The 16,073-nt window shown below is 42.1% G+C and overlaps 1 protein-coding gene across 1 annotated transcript; it reads left to right on the top strand.

Annotated features, from left to right (window-relative positions):
• The first annotated feature begins 4,124 nt into the window (after positions 1-4,124).
• Positions 4,125-15,280, top strand: LOC130433213 (uncharacterized). Its single transcript, XM_056762963.1, has 2 exons — positions 4,125-4,321; positions 12,865-15,280. Exon 2 carries the CDS (start codon positions 12,897-12,899, stop codon positions 14,496-14,498), a length of 1,602 nt encoding a protein of 533 aa, XP_056618941.1. The 5' UTR covers positions 4,125-4,321; positions 12,865-12,896; the 3' UTR covers positions 14,499-15,280.
• The last annotated feature ends 793 nt before the right edge of the window (positions 15,281-16,073 follow it).

Here is a 16,073-nt window from a genome sequence, read left to right as displayed (position 1 = left end):
TTTCCTGATCTTTTTTTCAATAGGTCAATATGTTAGGGAATATCAGTGAAATTAGGGGTTTGTTAATGATTACATTTGAATGTATGAAACACAGTAGGCAGTCGGTTAGAACTGAGTGAGATGGATTCTTAAATCAGAATTAAGCACTCGACAAAGGTTTGAATGATGTCCTCTTTACTGAAGAGCAGTGGCACCTCCAGAAATTTTTCATAGGGGTGGCCAGATGGGGCCACTTAAAATCTTGGGGTGGCACACCAAAACTATAAACCATCTGTTGTAGCAAACCGGCCTGTAGAAAACTATCAGAAAACTATTACATTTTGGCAGTCAAAAGTAACTGACGACCTTTTACACAAAGTCGTCAAGATTTATGGCCCTAGTCCTTCTTGATTTTACACTCAGCACACCCAAATTGCTTAAACGCAAAAAAATGACATAACATACATGCACCAGCTGCTAATGGCGTTAGCTAGGTAACTCTGGTCAAAACGTGTCAAAGACACATCAAAAAGCTGCTGTTACAGTATACTGTAACTATTTGGCATTAAAAAAGCACGTCACGACAAATAGTTCCCCGTCTTCTTTTACTAAATAATATTTTGACTTATTTACTTACCGGTAGGCTTCTTCGTCTTAACTTATTTTGAAATTGTTGACCGACGGGCACGCGCTGCGCAACAGCGGCATGGACGGAGGAGCGGGGGAGGGGCAGACGACTGTGTGCGATCGAAGGTCTAGAGCGGCTTGCCTGCCTGGCTGTGCATTAGGGATGAAATGCATAACTGATGCTAAAATGTATACTGGGCAGTCGGGTGGCCAGGAGTCGGTAAGGGGTGGCCGTGGTCACCCCTGGCCACCCCCTGGTGGCGCCACTGCTGAAGAGCTTAGTGGATATTGTTGGACTTTAAGGGCGTCCTGCATGTTCAAAAATTGAAGGAAGGCAATCTCTAACAAGTATTGAAGTTTATTGGTCAGAAAGTATCAAAATACAGCGCGCTGGGTTGCTGGACAACACTCCTCTGTCCTTCCAAGGAACAACAACCCCCACAGGACATATTCACAGCATTTATTGTTATTTCACGCCGATCTCTCTTCTGCTGGGGGCAGGATCTTCCTTGTTTTCACCAATCACCAACTTCTGCCTTATCTCGTTCCTGTAAAACACTTCTGAAACAACATTCCAGATTCCTCCCCCAACCCCCTACAACTGCAGCCGAAGATGACCCGTCTCCACCCAAACTCACATTCATCTGCTACATGCAATTCCCCATCAAGACACAGCCTGGGCATCAAATGTATGCATCAAAACACTCACAATATTATGACTTTACCTCCAAACAAGACAAAACCAATCAAATTATTAAATGCAATTACACAACTGATTAAATGATCAAATCCTTTCTGCATAATAACGAGAGAGATTAACCTCTATTACTGACTTCACATTCACGCACACTGTAACCCAATAAAGTCTCTAGCTCAGTTGTATCTGCGTTGATTAGAGTACAGCCGCCGAACTTTGCGTCTCCTCAAGTGCGCCGTTATCTAACGTCTATTTCCGCATCACCTGATGACGTTGCTGAAGTATGGAAAGCGAACGGGGACATCGTTCCATACTGAAGCGATGCATGCTCTGATGGATCCGTACTATCCGGGGCATTGAAGAGAGGCGGGCCTTTTGTACAATCAGAGAGAACTGGAATGTTTATTTATATCCGGAAGTTTCTTTTTTTAAGAATAGTACACTAAATTCTGAGAATTTAAATTTGAAAGTAAATTTGTCACAGTCCAATCTGAGTGTTTAGCAAATTAATATCTAAGATAAAAGTAACGTGAGCCAAAAAAAACACATCTGTTACTTCAAAATATGTGAGTCACCAGGTTCCAGTTCAAACATCCTTACAATAGGCTACATATTAAATTTATATTTAATTATAGTTAGAACATACAATTTATCCGTTTAAGCACATGAAGAAGCAATGATCAAACAAATAAAGGCTTCAAGACAAGTATGCTGTGCATGAAATGCAATGTCTGTTTCCGGCCTCTTGGGTGCGTTATAGTCACGTTGTACATTTAGGATGGGGTTTACAATAAATTACTCCATTCACGCAAAATTAAAAACTGGAGTATCGATCTCTATCCCAGTCTGGAAATCAGTCAGCAGTCCGCCAACGAGAATCGATGCTGCTCAATCTAATAAAACGACTCGTTTACGGCTATTACATCTCCGATTCCACCTCCACAAGCACCAATAACACCATTATCGTCTTCTCATACACAATAACAAGGGTCGTAGCCATCATTTCAAAACTAGGGGGGACGGGATGTCTAGTGTTATACCTGTTTTTAGGTAGGATTATGGGATGCAGAAGATGGTCATGAAGAAAACAGAATTAATACGTGGTTAAATTCTAATAAACAACCAATATGCAAACTTATAATTACATGGTATAGTTAAAAATGATAGCTGAGAACATTTAGTCATTTGGCAGACGCTTTTATCCAAAGCGATTTACAGTGCACTTATTACACGGACAATCCCCCTGGAGCAACATGGAGTAAAGTGTCTTGCTTAAGGTCACACTGGTGGTGGATGCTGGGATCGAACCAGCAACCTTTTTTGATTACCAGTTCAGTGGTTTAACCCACTAGACCACCATCTCCAGAAGGTGTTCATCATACTAATGTTACATATATATATATTTTTTCTATATGTTTGATGATTGGTCCATATATAATCCTACAAACACTTGTGTATTAATAGATTTTATACAATGTAAAAACACCCATGGTGTTAAAAGCCACTAAATCAGTTCTTCTCACCTTTGAAGTTTGTTTTTCTAGTGTGTCATCCTGATTCTGCCCTAACAAACCTAGGCTCTCTGTTTCTGATTCATCCTTGACAACATATTAAAAACGTAAAATTAGTGCAATAATTACATTTACATTCATGCATTTAGCAGACGCATTTATCCAAAGGGACTTACATTGCATTATCCTATACATTTTACATGGTATCGAACCCATAACTTGAAATGCTCTTACCACTGAGCGACAGGAAAGCTGACAGAGCACCTCTGAATTAAGATCGTTCCTATATTGCATACTTGATTAAAATACGTTATGTAGAATTGGAGTCAAACATGTCACAATGCTGCAAACGCTGTAAAATCTCAGTTCAACATTATCTTTATTCTTATTTGATGGGTTCTGATAACATTCATACGTGTTAAAATAAAAGACCTTACAAAAGAGTTGCGGAAAATACACTGAAAATAAGTGCATGTTTGTCCAGGCAGCTTTTTTTCCTCCATATAATGAACATCAAAACTTGGTTATTATTCAACAAAAGCAATAGGCAAAGTTACTCGAGATTGTGCAACACTATTCGGATACCACATGCCAACTTACGCTGCTTGTCTTTTTCTTAAAAAAGGAGTGAAAGGAGTGAAGAGCCTGGTTTCTACCGAGGTATTTTTCTCCATTAATCAATCACTGGAGTTTGGGTTCCTCGCCACACCAGGACAGTGTTGGCTTGCTCACCGGGAGACTGCATTTATTTATTTATTAATTAGATATTATTAATTTGAATGATCTTGCTCGTTCTATAAACACCATGCACTGTGCTGTGCTTTACCTTTTATGTTTTTCCGGTTTGCCCCTGTAAAGCTGCTTTGGAACAATGCACACTGTGAAAAGCACTATATAAATAAACTTGAATTGATGTAACAGGAGTAAATAGTAAGTTACAATGGAAAACACGTAACCATTATGCGTTAACAGCTGAAAAAATAGTCGTTCTTTAAAACAATGCATGTACCTACATGAAAATGTAAAACCAGAATGTCAGTTTGAAGATTACAGAAGACATTTATTGGATATAATATTTAATAAAAGTTGCTTAAGCTTTATGGAATTACTTCTGATGAGTCACAAGCTGTTCGACCGAAACATCACCTGCTTTCGATGTTCAAATGCTTGTCATCCTCAAGTTTTGGTTATGCCTACCTGTATGCCCGTCCGCCCAGCGTGAGTCATATGCAAATGCAAAAAATGTATTTTCACTCTGAATATACACTCCCTGCAACCTACTAGACAAATTGCATACAAACATTATCGACCCTATACACATATGTTTCTTCTGCTTATCTGACTGTATACTGTAGCCTATCAGATCTTAGGTTTCTTCTAGCACTACATCAGCGTATTGTTCCCGCTTACATCTCGCACAACAACTCAAGGCAGGTCAGGTGGTGAGTTGTCAAAGTTAAAACGGACGGATAAAAGGATAGCCTAAGCATCGTTTGAGCATCCAAAGGTAAGCAAAGTACTAGAGCTGGTAAGATAAACTATAAATGCAAGTACAGATAGATTGTGTAAACATTTTTACATTACTAATGAAAATTGATACACAAAAACTGTTTATTGTCTGTGTCAAAGCTCATGCTCACCATGTCAGTGGTTGTAAAGGTGATCAGTTTTAAAAAACAGATTGAGTTGCATCATAAAGTTATTAATGTAGTGAGTCATTCTCCAAAAGTTGTACAAACTCAGATTTGTACGAGGTAAAAATATTACACAAAATATAAATAAGTAACACCTATTTTTAGTGAAATATTCAACAAATAAATCAAGTAAAATTACCTAAGTTACATTGTTAGCCCTTACCTGCTATTTCTACAATAGTATATTGGCAATAAGGTTGCCAGCTAGTAGGTCATAATCAACTTCTTTCTGATGTATTTTCAGCAAATAAGCAAAGATGACGTTGCATTTCCTGTAAAGTCACTTTCAGTGTTATTGGATACAGTTGAAAGAAAAAGTATGTGAACCCTTTGGGCTTACTTAGATTTCTTCATAAATTGGTCATAAAATGTGTTCTGATCTTCATCTAAGTCACAACAATAGAGAAACACAGTCTGCTTAAACTAATACCGCACAAACATTATACGTTTTCATGTTTTTATTGAACACAACATGTAAACATTCATAGTGCAGGATGGAAATACAGGAAGATGCAGGAAGATTCATATTGCAGGGAGGAAATACAGGAAGATTTATTTCTGTCATCTTACGAAGATGACAGCAATAAAGTGAAATTGGTGTTTGTATTTCAGTGAAGATGATATTTGTGTTTAATTCTCCTCTGGTGAGATCTTGACAGACCTCATGTGTTCATCTGTTATTTACACTTAATGTTCATCTAAGACTTTGTGACTTCAGTGAGCTCAAACAGTCATTGCAGTAGTTTACTGTAACCGCCTACAGTATTTAGCTGGCAACAGTGTTGCCAATATATATTTGTAGAAATGGCAGGTAGGATTTGGAGAAGGCATTCGACTGTGTCCCTCGCAGCATCTTGTGGAGGGTGCTCCGGGAGTATGGGATTCGGGACCCTTTGCTAAGGGCCATCCGGTCCCTGTACGACCGGAGCAGGAGCTTGGTTCGCATTGCCGGCAGTAAGTCAGACTTGTTTCCGGTGCATGTTGGACTCCGGCAGGGCTGCCCTTTGTCGCCGGTTCTGTTCATAATTTTTCGGGTTTGGTGACCACACGATTGCATCTCTGCTCTTTGGGGATGATGTCATCGTGCTGGCCCCATCAGACCAGGACCTTCAGCATGCACTGGGACGGTTTGCAGCCGAGTGTGAAGCGGCTGGGATGAGAATCAGCACCTCCAAATCTGAGGCCATGGTTCTCAGCCGGAAAAGGGTGGCTTGCTCACTTCAGGTAGGTGGAGAGTTCCTGCCTCAAGTGGAGGAGTTCAAGTATCTGGGGGTCTTGTTCACGAGTGAGGGAAGGATGGAGCGGGAGATTGACAGACGGATCGGTGCAGCTTCTGCAGTAATGAAGTCGCTGTACCGGTCTGTCGTGGTGAAGAAGGAGTTGAGCCGCAAAGCGAAGCTCTCGATTTACCGGTCAATCTACGTTCCTACTCTCACCTATGGTCATGAGCTGTGGGTCATGACCGAAAGGACAAGATCCCGGATACAGGCGGCCGAAATGAGCTTTCTCCGCAGGGTGGCCGGGCGATCCCTTAGAGATAGGGTGAGAAGCTCGGTCACTCGGGAGGAGCTCAGAGTAGATCCGCTGCTCCTCCACATCGAGAGGGGCCAGCTGAGGTGGCTCGGGCATCTTTTCCGGATGCCCCCTGGACGCCTTCCCGGTAAGGTGTTCCGGGCATGTCCCACCGGGAGAAGACCCCGGGGAAGACCTAGGACACGCTGGAGGGACTATGTCTCCCGGCTGGCCTGGGAACGCCTCGGTGTCCCCCCGGAAGAGCTGGAGGAAGTGGCTAGGGAGAGGGATGTCTGGGCATCCCTGCTTAGACTGCTGCCCCCGGACCCGGCCCCGGATAAGCGGTAGAAAATGGATGGATGGATGGATGGCAGGTAGGAGCTAACAGTGTATTTAAGTACACATCACATGATCAACTTAATTAAATCAAGAGGGGATATTCATTTGGTCATTGGAATGAACCTCTTGTTCTTTTTTAACTTTAAAAAACCTGAATAATTGAACCAGTTCTCTTAAAATAAATAGGTACACCTCTTTCCTTAGTTTTATTAGTTTATTTTGTTCCTCATAAAAAGTCTGCTTAATGATTAAATGTAAGCTTCAAAATTGCAGGCATTTCCTTAAATACAAAAAGAAAAAATATCTCTTGGTTTACTTAGTGAACTTGATAATCTTCTCAATAATTTTCCTGAGACTCTAAACCCCAATGTTATTAATGAAAGATACACACTATTTTCAATAATAACATTAATTTCTTTAGAGAAATTTACAAGAACAAATTATTTATTTTTTACAGTGCAGTGTATTACATGATTGTTCCATACACACTGTATATTTTATTTTCTCTGTCTGTTGTACTGTCCGTCGTGACATCTAATCATTCCTAAGAACACTGTATGTGCTCTATTGTATTCTGTATGACAATGGGTAAGAGGCTTCTCTTTTGATGCCAGTTGTGGGTAGGGTAAATGATGTCCTCGATCCGATAGTTGTGCTCTGAAATTGAACTTGGTTCAATCTTGTATAAGCTACAGAATGAAAGAAAACTTAATTTATATTCACACAATATCTTAATTTTGACATTAGTTGCTAGACAAGCAAACAATTTACTTAATATTAAAATTTAAATTTGGATTAAACTTATGCTCGGATATATAACAAAATAATTAAAGTGTCACGTCAAAATAATTAAAGTCATGTCCCAACGGGGATGGAGCTTACCAGTGCCCGAACTGTGTCAAACATATTAAAGGAGGCATGAATTAAAATCACAATTTTAACCCAAATGTTACGAGAGTTTCCATGATAAATAAACACACGGGAGACTCCCGTTAACTTATGGATGTCACCCAGCACCCGAAATAATACCAAAACACTCCAAAACAGCCTTCATTATTTGCAAACGGTGGATAAAACCTTGAAAAATTATGTATGAGCCTGCCAAATCACAGAGATCCCGATTCGCAAGGGCTTAAGATCACAGACACCCTGTGCAATTAATAAAAATTACTAGAGGTCCCCCGGGTAATACTAATCTCATGCGATAGTGCTCAAATGCTGAGAGGTACGGTCATAGTGTCACGTGCTTGCTGGCAGAAGAGAGCGTACTCGAGGGTATCCAAAATAAAGAACTTTGAATTACCATCAAAAAGGCAAACAGGGAACCAGGAACACAACAAACGGTTACATAAAACAATAGCAGACATCAAACTGAGGAAACCACAGGGCTTAAATGCATGGGAAACACAATCAAGGGAAACTGAAACAGGTGAGGGTCTAATTAACTAATTACGATATCAACCATGGGAGAAAAAACAACCAAAACATATATAATTAAAACCAATACAACTATAGCCTATACAAACCAATGCAAAAAGCCTTGCCATCACATCCGGAAAAGAAGTCAGTAAATTTGAGTAAAATCATCCTGTGCGAATGCGTCACGTAAAATACTGATGTGGGGAGGTCATTTATAAATCGCAGGAGGTCTAGAGCCATGCGAAAACTGTGAATGGGGCTAATGTGTAATTTAAGGGGACGTCTCTAACCAAATTCACAGAAGGCTCCAATTACGCAAACTTCTATCTAAACAAAGCAGCGGGTGTTAACTTATAAAGACTTCAATGCGGGAACGTCCATTATAACCGAGTGTTTGCTGAGCTGTCCTCAAAACCCGGGTAGAAATAGCCTATTACTTATTGATAATTATGTTTTTTATGTAAAAATCACGCAAACGTCATAAGTAGACCTCATACAACAGTATAAAACAATAAACAAGCTTAGTTCATCGCACCTTTAATATTAACAAAATGCGCCACTGCTGTTACAATAAATGGCGAGGAATGCAACGCTCAATATGGCAGCCCTAGCGAAGGAAGTCCTGCCTTCCAGTAAAACGTGCCAATCGTCAATCATTAAAGACTGACGATTCTCTGATCGGAAATATGCTGTTTAATTGTGAATTGAAGTATATACGACTGTTAACAGCTTTTTATGCTTTTAAATCACCCCTCTCGTACTTTATTATCGTAAAGCCTATTGTTACACACTTTGTACTATGTTTGACAAACCTGGAGTAGTTTTGACTGCGTTTATCAGCTTCCATGCTGTTTATCAGTTTTTTACGGTGACAACTGAATCTCAAGCAGGTATTTAAACAGTCGCAACATTTACGTCAAGCGTTCAGTTCTGTGCAACGGCGCGATTTGGGCTCACACTACATGTGTTCCACGCCCGAGACAAACCGCATCGTGTTCTGGCCCACCTTTTGCAACCGAGCCAGGGACGCTAAATTAACCATGCCCGGGCGCGATACGGATCGATCACACTAGTCAAATGAACCAGGCTTTTAAACGTGTTCGGGAAGAGTTCAGATTGCCCAGTGAGAGTACACCCTAAATATCTGTACATTGCTGTGCTGAAATGCTCTGATTAAACCGATTAGCTAAAACTGGTATCTTAAATATGCCCACCACTAATAAACATTTTACTTCAACTTGCCTATAAATTAGCTGACAGGGCTAAAAACTTAAATCTTTTCTTACAGTGTATTGTAGGTGAAAGAATGTAAACTTCTTATGTCCACTTGTCTTAACAATATTATACGGTTGAAGAGTCTAGTCGACGGAACACACAGAGTATTCAGGATCCTGGAGACAAAGTTTGACACAGACACAAGTGCTTGTTCAATCAGAGTCCAAAGTTTATTATTTTAGGACTAATACTTATAAGTTTGCCTCAGGAGGCGTCATATAAAACCACCAAAACAGTGGAAAATCACCAGACTTTCTGTTTAGTCTTTCCTCCTGAACAATCAGATATGATTACATATTTAATATTACAATAACAGAACAATCGTCCATAGGCATCATTAGGAACCTTGATATGGAGAACAACAGATGCTTATATCAACATAAGACAGCATAAGACATAATACAACTTTCAACATGATGACACACTGTATCAAGAATAAATTATTTCCCTTTCTGTCGGTCTCTCTACGTTGTGTCGAGAACGACAGATGGGGTTCTTCAGCGCGGCTTGTCCTGCTGTTCTCTTGTCTGAAGCAGCGTTCGTTGACACATCTTGCCCGCACTGGGGGCAGATTGTCATTCAGAAGTTGCGGTCAATGGTGGCTGTCTTCCTACGGGAACCAGCCACCATTTCACATGACATCTGTGGCTACTGCCCTGAAGACCGCCTGTGTTAACAGGGTTGGTGATGTGGGGACCTCTGCGAACGTAAATCCGCCAGCCAAGTGCTCACGGGCCGATCACACCCCGATTCGCTCTTCTGAACGTTCCCCAACAGGCGGTGGCATACTGTCCGGATCCTCAGGCATGCACTCGGAAACGATGCGTGATGTGTCTGAGATGTTGCTCGCAGCATCAAAGAAGGAAGACTGGCATACGACGAATCCGAGCTCCCCCCCAGGGGGGTCGAACTCTGGAGGAAGCAGAAGTGATTTCAGCCATGCTAACCCGGGGATACGTGGTTCCTGCGGTAGGAGCGCGATGCATACCGTGCCCACCCCGGGTGCCATTTTTTATGCGGAGGTGCATGAAGAGCTGTGTAAGACTTGGAGCGCGCCTTTCACGGCCCGCTCAAGTCAAACCAGCTCCGGCTCCCTCACTTCCCTCGATGGTGGGGCTGCAAAAGGCTACGCCCAGATACCCACATGCTGCTGTGGTGTACCTGTGCTTGCAGACGGCTGCCACCTGAGGGAATCGTGTAGGACTTCGGCATCAATGGTGGCCAGGCTGCCTCCTCTCTCTATGCCTTGCCATCCTGCAGGTCCGCCAGGCCAAGGCATTGAGAGAGCTCCACGACGGTAAGGCCGACCCGGGTATAATGCAGGATCTCTGTGCCGCCACTGAGAGCGCTCTACGGGTGCCCAAGGTGGTGGCACGGGCCCTGGTCGGACGATGTCAACGGTAGTGGTCCAGGAGAGACAATCCCGGCTGAACCTTGCGCAGATGAGTGACACCGAGAAAGTCCGCATTCTTGATGCACCCGTCTCGCAGGGTAGGTTGGTTGTAAAACCGTCGAGGACTGCGCTCAGCAGTTTTTGACGGTGAAGAAGCAGACAGTGGCGATTAGCCACATTTTACCGCGCCGCGGCCCAGGACCCCTTCGACATCGGCTCCGGCAACACTCTACCCCGTCAGCAACCTTCTCGCAAGAAGGAACACTGATGGGAAGACCCCAGGGAGAACAACATCGGGCCAGACCTTCACAGCCACGGCTCTGATTGTTCGGTACGGGACGGCCCATGCCTCGTCACCAAAGCCGGACCCTTTTTAGGGCCTGGCGCCCACTTACTCAGAGTTTTTCCGTTCTCGTTCAAGAGTTGTGGGCTGTGCTACTTGCACTTAGGAGGCTGCGGCCTCTTGCGAGGGGCAAGCACTTGCTGGTCCAAGGACAGCATTACAGCTGTGGCGTACATCAATCGTCAGGGTGGCGTACGCTCACGGCAGCTAACACGACTTGCTCAACGCCTCCTCCTGTGGAGTCAACAGGTGATCCGCTCCCTGTGGGCCACACACATCCCGGGCAAACTGAACCAGACACCCAACACGCTTTCTCGTCAGTATTCGCCAGGGAATAAGTATAAGGTCCGGGAAGAGGAGCACCAAGTGTTATTGGTTACACCGCACTGGCCTAGGACCTGCTCTCTCAGTGGGAGTACACGTTCTGGCATCCCAGATCAGACCTCTGGAACCTCCATGTCTGGTCTCTAGACGGGGCAAGAAGATCCTGAGATGGCCACTCCCCCTCTATGGCGGAGACCATCACCCAGGCTAGGGCCCCATCTACTAGGTGGTTATACCCCTCTAGATGGCGCCTCTTCTCGTCCTGGTGTCTCTCGTAACGAGAAGACGCACTGAGGTGCTCGATCAGGATCATTTTGTCCTTCTTAAGAGTCTGGAGACTAACATCTCCCCTCCACACTGAATGTGTATGTAATCGCTATCGCCACTCATCACGACTCAGTTGAAGGAAAGTTTCTAGGGCAGAACGACCTGGTCACCAGGTTCCTAAGGGGCGCGAGAGGGCGGATTCTGCCTCATCTCCGCTCAATACCCTCTTGGGACCCTAAGATCTCTGATGGATCTCTAGGCCCCCCTAAAGCCCCTTGGAGGTTCCGATCTTCCTCACCTGACGAGTAAGATGGCCCTCCTGATGTCGCTAGCTTCCTTCAAGTTATCTTGATACCCAGGCCCGGATACGTCCCCAAAGTTCCCACTTCTACCTTCCGGGACCAAGTGGTTGACTTGCAGGCGTTCCTCAATGGGGTGGAAGACCCAACCCCATCCGTGTTGTGTCCTGATTGTTGTTGTGTTTCCGTCTGATGTATCCTCATGAGAATGGTTCCCACTCCTGGTAACCCATTAGCTTCCCCAGGTGGACCTCCACCTCGCGATTAACTACTCAGTCCGCACGTTCCATGCATTCTCCTCCAAGGACGAGACCATACCTATGTCCACCATATTCCTCACTGCGGGTAGGAGGTGGCCTCTGCAGCGCATCCCTGATTAAGGAAGTTGCTCTTACCCGGTGTAAACCCGAGCCGGACGGCCTCTCGCCAGGAGAGAGATAAGGCCTCCATCCGTGAAAGGTTACTGGTCAGGGCTGTACCCATCTTTCTCCAAGAAAGCTCTTGAACCCCCCGACCACCACACTGGAAGGTTACAGTTTTGCGAAAGCTTCGAGCTGATATGCCCAGGCCTGTTACCGTCGCTTCGCTAGAGATTGTGACACGATACAGCGTTGTGCCGTTTTCCATAGGCAACCCCATCTGTCATTCTCGACACAACGCCGAGAGACCGACAGAAAGGGAACGTCTTGGTTACGTCTGTAACCTCAGTTCCCTGATAGAGTCCCTTATGCCACAAACACATATCGTATTCTGCTGCAGTCGTGAGAGGCTCTCAGGCTCTTCAGAACAAGAGGTAAATGAATGCTGCACGCCGGCTTCCTTTTATACCGGAGACCGGCATGCAAATTTAATTCGCTAAATTTCATTGGCCTTTTCTAAAGTGGTCAGAGTTGATTGGTTCTCAAGGGCGAACCCCATTTGTCGTTTTTTGACACAACGTCTCGTTCCCTCCATCAGGGAACTGAGGTTACAGACGTAACCAAGAAGTTTTTTATATAGTCAGAGGTATATATGAAAACAGACAATACTCAAAAAGTGGCTGATGATTTTTTTATCATCAAACCAATTGTTTTGTGAAACATAAGGGTTTGCATGTATTTCTGATGATGAACATAAATAATCAAGACATTTGATTTAATTACTGCTTTCATTTAATCTATTTTATCTATTGTGTTTGTGGAACAGAGAATCCTTCACCAAAGCATCACTTTAAAGAAATGGAATCTCGAAAAAATCAGCCTTCACTTCGTTTTATTTCCTGGAATACTATGGGAATCAAGAGCACAAAGGATAAAATCCCCAAGCTCCCACTTGTGCTGGATGAGCTCGAAACACAAAAGGCTGATGTAGCCTTTCTACAAGAGACACACCTTGGGCCACAGGATTACGAAAAAATAAAAGAAAAATTAAAAGGATGGAGGATCTACTACACTGTATACAGCCATCGCAGCAAGGGAGTTGCTATATTGGTAAACAAGAAAACATCATTTCACTACATTTGCCATGATGAGGACTATAGTGGAGGCTATATTGTCCTATTTTGTCGTATAAGTGGTCAATTATATACTCTTGTTAATTTATACAATCATAAAGCAGACAAAGATATGTTGCACAGGTTAAAAGATTACTTGACAGCTATTACAACTAAAGGTGTGCTTTTGGTCGGTGGAGACTTCAACACAGTTTTGGACCCAAACTTTGACAGGAAGACTTTATCAGATCAAACATACCAATCCTCATTGAGATGCATTTTAGAGGAATTTACAAGTTCCCTGAACCTCATAGATATATTTGCACATATCCATGCAACAGATGAAGGTTTTACACGATCTCAGAACGAGAGTCACTCAAGGTTGGATATGTTCTTTATGCCAACAAACAGAGCAAAAGATGTAATATACTGTGAAAATGTCAAAGCAAAACCGAGATTGTCTAAAACTATGACAAAGCAAAACTCTGATCATGATCCTTTAATTTTAGAAATCAAACGTACATTGTCACCTGACAATGAAATTCCTGAAGTTTCCTCATTTTTAAGCCATTTTGAATACAATGGAATCCCTGAAGAAATAAGAGAAGGAAAAATAAATGGTGCAGAAATACTGAGAAGCATCAGATCTTTGCCCGATTCAAAACAGCAACTGCCTGACAGGCTAAGTGTTCAAGCCTATAAAACCAATGATCTTCCAATGACAGAAATTCTAAAAATAAGCTATAATATAATGTTAAACACGAAATATGTACCTGAACCTTTTTCATTGTGTGATGCCTCAAGCGATGAGCCTTTTTTCAATGTTGACTATATGATATTCACTCAAATTTTAGCGAAACGTCTTAAGGTGTTTCTAACATCATCTTTCAGATCAAAAAAAAAGGTACCACATGCTTATCGAAATTATGTGACTCTTTCAAAGGACCAGCAAAAAATCAAAATGTCTTTCCTGAAAAAAAGTCTCTCTTCTCTTAAAAATATTCAACCCTCACCACCAAAAGATTTCACCATACTGAAATATCTCCTCCCTAAAGCCAGCAGTTTACAGAAAACTGACTACAGAATATTACGGCAAGGCTGCCCACTCACCAGGCCCATTCTTACACTGGCATTGAAACAACTGGAAAATGAGATAATAAATGCTGGCACACGCAACACTAGTGTCAGCCCCTTCAGACAGTGTCTAGTGATTTTTTCAAATATTAATAATGATTCAACAATTTCAATGTTGGTTGAAAAGTTCAAGAAACATTCTGGGATTAAAATACACTCCAAATGGATGAAAATACGTCCCCCTTATCAAAGATTGCAGCTACACCCTCGTTGACCCAGTAAGCAAACAAAACTAAGTGAGATCAACGCTTTCGTAAGCCTGTGTTCATAGATGAAAGGTTTTTGAATGGTATAACTTTTAGACATCTACAGTTTACTGTACACGGTCAAATGTTTTCTTATGTGATTTCATTTTAATTATGTCATTGCTTTTATTTTGTTTCAAGATGCACAACATGTTTTTATAAGCCAGGTTTACGAAAACTATCAAAAGTAACCGGCCTAATCCTGTCTTTATCAAACACCCGTTTGGGAAACTGCCCCTTACGGCTGGTATACAAGACTTTTAAAATCTGAACAGACTTTTTTGTAAACTAGACATCACACACTTGCAGACTTTAAAAAACGGTTTAAGATTGAAACACACTAACTGATCAAATCTACAGACAAGTCCTGACTGAAAATCTGGGCAAAATCTGAGCAAAATTCCTGTAGTGTATTGTAGCCTTTCAGTGTTTAGAACGGTTCATTTACTATTTGGCTTTGTACATGGTCTAATGGAACCAGGAGTCATATACAATGTAGGAAATAATTGAGAAAAAATGTTTAGATTTTTTTGACAATGCACACGAAACTCGCCGAACCTCATACTTATCAACATGGTGTGTCAAACAAATATTCCATATTCCTATAAACACCATGCACTTTGCTGTGTTTTACCTTTCTGTGTTTTTATTGTTTTCTCCTGTGAAGCTTCTTTGGAACAATGCACATTGTGAAAAGTGATATATAAATAAATTTAATTGAATATCCCTTAATTGTTAGGGTGTGAAGGACTTCTTGAATTATTTTTTATTTTGGGAAAATAAAGTTGTAACAGTTATGGACTTTATTTGGTGTTTTACTTGTTTCTGTTTGCCATGTCTAATTTGACCAAGTTTCCATGATCCTTTGATTAGTCATTATGTTCACCTGTGTCAATTTTAGCTACTAATTAGTCTGGTTATATATACTTCCTGTTCTGTTCATTCCTTTGACGGTTTTTGTTTGTTACCTCCGACTTTGACTTCTTTAATAAATGCTTCATGTGGATCACTCCTTTGTCATGCACATTGTATATACAGCTGTACCTTGAGAATACAATTTTTTTTATCTAAAGCCTTGACCTAATATAATTTTCCCACACAAACCGAAAATAATAATTGATCACACAATTGTCCTAAAAGGAAAATATGCAGTGTGAATGTGTTATGGATAGACCCGACATGGATGGATTACTGACTGGTCAATGGGGCCAGTGCCCAGAGGCCCTTGACTACCTGGGCTTCAAGGTGGCGCCATCCAGTTTGGTACATTAAATATATGTATATTTGCCAGTTATTTAAAGACGTGTGTTTCATATGCCTTAATTTTTTCACTGTGTACATAGCTAGACTTCTATAAACCGTCTACAGATTATGTTTTGCGTTGTGCAGGCATTCGACGCAGAGCGAGAATGGTTTTAATATTCATTATCATCTAAACTTTCACTTTCTATTACTGTAAATGCGCAGCTAAGCGAAAGAACGAAATATTGTGGCATCGGGGCCCCTGAATGTAACTGGCCCCGGGACCCTTTGAAGTCATTATC

This window comes from Triplophysa dalaica, chromosome 12 (assembly GCF_015846415.1).
Source record: "Triplophysa dalaica isolate WHDGS20190420 chromosome 12, ASM1584641v1, whole genome shotgun sequence".
NCBI classification, from domain to species: Eukaryota; Metazoa; Chordata; class Actinopteri; order Cypriniformes; family Nemacheilidae; genus Triplophysa; species Triplophysa dalaica.
Note: the sequence above shows the minus strand (reverse complement) of the source record. Positions and strands in the feature narration are given on the sequence as shown.

Excerpts from the sequence above, each read along its gene's own strand:
- LOC130433213 (XM_056762963.1), top strand. The coding sequence starts at position 12,897 with ATGGAATCTCGAAAAAATCAGCCTTCACTTCGTTTTATTTCCTGGAAT.